The 4,299-nt window shown below is 54.3% G+C and overlaps 1 protein-coding gene across 2 annotated transcripts in view; it reads left to right on the forward strand.

Moving 5' to 3' along the window:
* pms1 (PMS1 homolog 1, mismatch repair system component) overlaps positions 1-4,299 on the forward strand; it is a 10,582-nt gene that overhangs the window by 2,898 nt on the left and 3,385 nt on the right. For both annotated transcript variants that reach the window (XR_005233316.1, XM_037976264.1), the window contains exons 6-10: positions 153-269; positions 1,202-1,324; positions 1,395-1,541; positions 1,625-2,205; positions 3,305-3,763. Coding sequence is in view for 1 of the 2 variants with exons in the window: in XM_037976264.1 (XP_037832192.1) it covers positions 153-269; positions 1,202-1,324; positions 1,395-1,541; positions 1,625-2,205; positions 3,305-3,763 (1,427 nt within the window). In the remaining variant the exon portion in view is untranslated. The remainder of the gene's footprint in view (positions 1-152; positions 270-1,201; positions 1,325-1,394; positions 1,542-1,624; positions 2,206-3,304; positions 3,764-4,299) is intronic.

Here is a 4,299-nt window from a genome sequence, read left to right on the forward strand (position 1 = left end):
GGTCCTGTTGGAGCTCTAAACCAGGTCCTGTTGGAGCTCTAAACCCGGTCCTGTTGGAGCTCTAAACCCGGTCCTGTTGGAGCTCTAAAGCGATGGTTCGTTAAAGCCGAGGACTCAGGGAGGCGTTTTGTTTTATTTGTTTGTTCCTCCAGGTGGTGGTCTGGCAGAAAGCTAAGATGGCCGACGTCAGGAGCGGCCTCCTCGCCGTGCTGGGGTCCAGTTGCGTCGCTCACCTGCTCCCGTGTCACCAACGCCAGGACCAACCAGAGGTGACCCAAATGCTCCTTTTAATTGCTCCTGCTGCCAATTAACCTGATTATTCACTAATTGATCCTCCAGCTCCCTCCTACAGTTACAGCCTTCTGTTGCACCCGGAACAACTTCCTGTTGCCATAAAATTTAAATTTCTCCTTTTTTTCTCCTAAAAATGTTGCAGCTTCTTCGTGTTTACCGCAGCGTTTGTGAGATCTGGCCCAATGGTTGAGTCATGGCGGTGTGGCTACAGATGGATTCCCATTTTTACGTTTGTTCGTTAGAAACTTTCAAACCGCTGACTCAGCAGAAAGCCGGGCTCGTTAGTAAACGAGCCGCAGTCTGGGGTCGGGTTCCGCTCATTAGGATCACTTTATGAGGGCTGGAGCGGGGCCCCCGGCGTGTGTTTGAACATTCTCCTCCGGGTCAAAGGTCGTTCTCATAACTGTGCACCGAGCAGCAAAATAACAACAGCGAGGAGGGAAAAGGAGCGCTCTACATCTGTCACACCAGATTATGTGAGGGGGGGTGGAGCCACACGACACCCACCGTGACCACGCAGAAAGTCGCAGCTCGGCGGTAATTTGATTACGGCGAACAGAAATCAGTCCTCATCAGGAAGGAACCCGGGAGAAAAGGGCACAGCTGACCACATTCCCTGGCCCGGGCCCAGGCGGCCGGCCGCCACGAGGCGATTGGCTCGCGGTCAGATGCTAACGTGCGAGCTTGGCGAGCCGTCAGCGTACAAACAAGGACCGCAGCTTCAGTCCTGCGCTGTGATTTACTGTTTTTACGTTTTAAAAACCTGAAACAGGTCCAATGAGACCAACCCTGAAGCTTCAAGGACGGGCTGGTGCACCTGTGCAAAAGTCTTAATCCAGCTCCATCATGGAACTCCTTCGATTATAGATGGCGTTTTCATGTTTGTGTTTTTTTTTTTTGGACCCAGATTGTCCTGGACGGCTTCTTTCCGAAGCCCGGAGCGGATCCGTCCTCCACCAGCTCATCCACGCCCGAGAAAACGTTCATATTTATCAACAACCGACCCGTCCAGCACAAGGAAATCATGAAGGTGAGTAAACTCTGAGGATTTGCGGCGGGAGTTCGTCTCTGTCTGACACGAATCGTGTTTCCATGACCAGCTGCTGCGCCACCGTTACTCGGCTCAGTACTCGGATGACGCAGCGCGGCATCGCTATCCCATCGTCCTGCTTAAAGTCGCCGTCCCTCCGTCCTCGGTGGACGTGAATCTGACACCGGACAAGACGCAGGTCCTTCTTCACAACAAGGTGCGGGACGGATCCAGACGTGGTTCAGGTTTGTGTCGGTTCGATCGGCTCCTCTAACCCTCTGACCTCCGTGTGGCGTGCAGGAGGCCGTGCTGACGGCGGTGGAGGCTCTGCTGGTGTCTCTTTATGGCTTCCGGTCCCCAGCGGAGGAGGGGACGTTTCTGTCTCCGTCGAGTCCCCTGCAGGCTGAGTCCACAGGAAGTGCTGATGTCTCCAACTGCAGCTCTTCTTCTTCTGTCGCCGACGACTGGATCGTCAGCCGGGGTCCGGCCGAGCTGCAGCCCGACCACGAAACGACGGCGGAGACGTCTCCAGGACGGCTGGAGGACGCTAACATCTCGGCCGAGGACTGGAGCCGAGGCACGGCTCTGACCGACCCAGTTTCAGGAGAACCGCTGCGGCCCGTCGTGATCCAGTCGGGCTCAGGCGAGGCCAGAAGCCCCACCAAGAAGACGCTGAACGCCGTAACGGAGAAACGAGCGGCGCTGACGGTCTACGACATGATCAGCAACCGCGCCGCCAGGGCGCCGCTGTCACCCGCCGCCCTGTTCGAGAAGGAGGCCCGAGCCGAGGTCCTGAGGGAGAGGCCCGCTGCCGGCCTGCGGGACGTCAGCGCCGCCGTTCAGGAGAGGTGGAAAAACCTGCCGGAGGAGGACAGGAAGAAGTGAGTTTCCAGACTTCCTGTTTCCACGGCAGAGGGGAAAGTCAGCTGCGCTCCGACCGGAGCAGCTCGGCTGTTTCCTCCGTTTTCACAGATGCTGTTTCACACAAATTAATTCTGTTTACTTCTCCTCCGCCAGCGAGAGGTGGGCGAGAATGTTTCCGCAGGTGTGAGAGTTTCCTTCTGTCTGTTAGCAAAATGATGCCTGGATCAGCTGGCAGCGCTCAGAAATTCATCTGTGGACATTTAGAGACGAGGACAAACAGGACAGACATCCCTGAAATAACTTCAGACTGACAGAAATATTTAAAACAAGATAATTTAATAATCTGCTGCCCAACAGTCAGGTGATTCCTGTACCTCTGAGACATCTGTCCTCACCTGTCCTCAGGGGTCCTCAGGTGTCTACGAATGTCCTCAGGTGTCCATAGGTGTCCTCAGGTGTCTACAAATGTCCTCAGCTGTCCTTAGGTGTCCACGTGTGTCCTCAGATGTTCACATATGTCCTCAGGTGTTCATGGGTGTCCTCAGCTGTCCTCAGGTGTCCTCAGGGGTCCTCAGGTGTCTACAAATGTCCTCAGGTGTCCACAGGTGTCCACACCTGTCCTCAGGTGTTCTTAGGTGTCCTCAGGGGTCCTCAGCTGTCCTCAGGTGTTCTGGTCCACTCCTCCTGAGCTGCTCCAGCTGTCTCAGGTCTGAAGGCTTCCTCCTCCAGATGTTCAGCAGGATTTAGATCAGGGCTCAGAAGGCCTCTTCAGAACGGTCCAATATTTGGTTCTGACCCGTTCTTGGTGGTTTGGGTCATGATCCTGTTGGACCCATGAGCTGAGACTGAGACCGAGCTTTCTGACTCTGAGCAGCACATCTGGCTCCAGGAGGCCTTGATAGTCTTCAGGTTTCATTGGACCCAGAACAGAACCAGGCCTCCTCCATGTCCCCCTGTAGGTTCAGGGTTCTGGTCTGGTTCTGTGGATGCAGATTTGATGGGTTGTTTTGTCTCATCTGTCCTCTCGGCGGGACTAGTTGTAAACAGGAAGAGGAGGGACGTTTCAAAGCCCACTTCCTGTGAACCTCAGTGAGTTCTGCTTTGTTGTGGCTGCAGGTACGAGGAGAAGGCGAAGCGGAGCGTGGAACACTACGACCGAAGGACCAAGCTCGCCTCGGCTGAGCCGGCTGAGAGGACGCCGAGGCCCAAACCGCCGGCGCAGAAACGTAAGGCGCCGCTGTCCAACCAGCAGCTGCTGGACGAGCTCTTCTCCGCGCGGCCCCAGAAGAAGACAAAGACCCCGGCGCCGCCCAAGCCCTCCCGGCCCCTCCCGTGCAGCGTGGCGGCCCTTCGCCTCCGGCTCCGGCGCCTCTCGGCCCAGAGCGGCGCGGCGCCGCGGGGCCTCCGTCTCGTAAACCGGCTGGCCTCTCAGAGCGCCTGGGTGGCTGTGTGCGGTCGGAGGCTGATGGTGTTGAACTCATTCCGAGTGGAGGAAGCTTTGCTGTTTCAGAGACTTCTAGAGAATCATGTCCTTCCAGCCGTGAGTCTGCAGAAGCCGCTCCAGGTGACAGCGGGGTAAATCTTTATATTCTTCATTTTTACACAACCAAAGCTGGGGCGTCGTGTAAAAACAGAATCTATTGAGTTTATTAGATTTAATCTAATTTAATGAAACAGTCAACAAATCAGAAGTTGGACCATTTATAGGGAATGATGTAGTTTTAAATATGATGTTTCCTCCTCTTCTTCGTCTGTAAACATCTGAATCTGAGGTTGTCCCATTCTGTCTGTTCAACAGTCCTGGATGGGAGCAGATGTTCTAAAACCTGGGGATCATTTCCAGAGGCTCTAATCAGACCCTCCAGGATTTCACGATGTTGCGATCGCAACTATTAACGCAAAATCAAGCAAACCCCACGAAATCGCAACTTTTTGCAACTTTACCCAAAACTCTGCAACTTTCCTGCAACTTTAACCCAATATTTATTGTTTCTAAAGTGATTCGCCACCGTTTCTGTGGTCTAGTCTCTTCTTTGTGGGTTTGTGTAGCGTGGAATACAAAATAACCCCAAATAACTCAGGAAGAAGACACGTGACGTCACTTCCTGTTA

Source organism: Kryptolebias marmoratus, linkage group LG6 (genome assembly GCF_001649575.2).
Source record: "Kryptolebias marmoratus isolate JLee-2015 linkage group LG6, ASM164957v2, whole genome shotgun sequence".
Classification (NCBI taxonomy): Eukaryota; Metazoa; Chordata; class Actinopteri; order Cyprinodontiformes; family Rivulidae; genus Kryptolebias; species Kryptolebias marmoratus.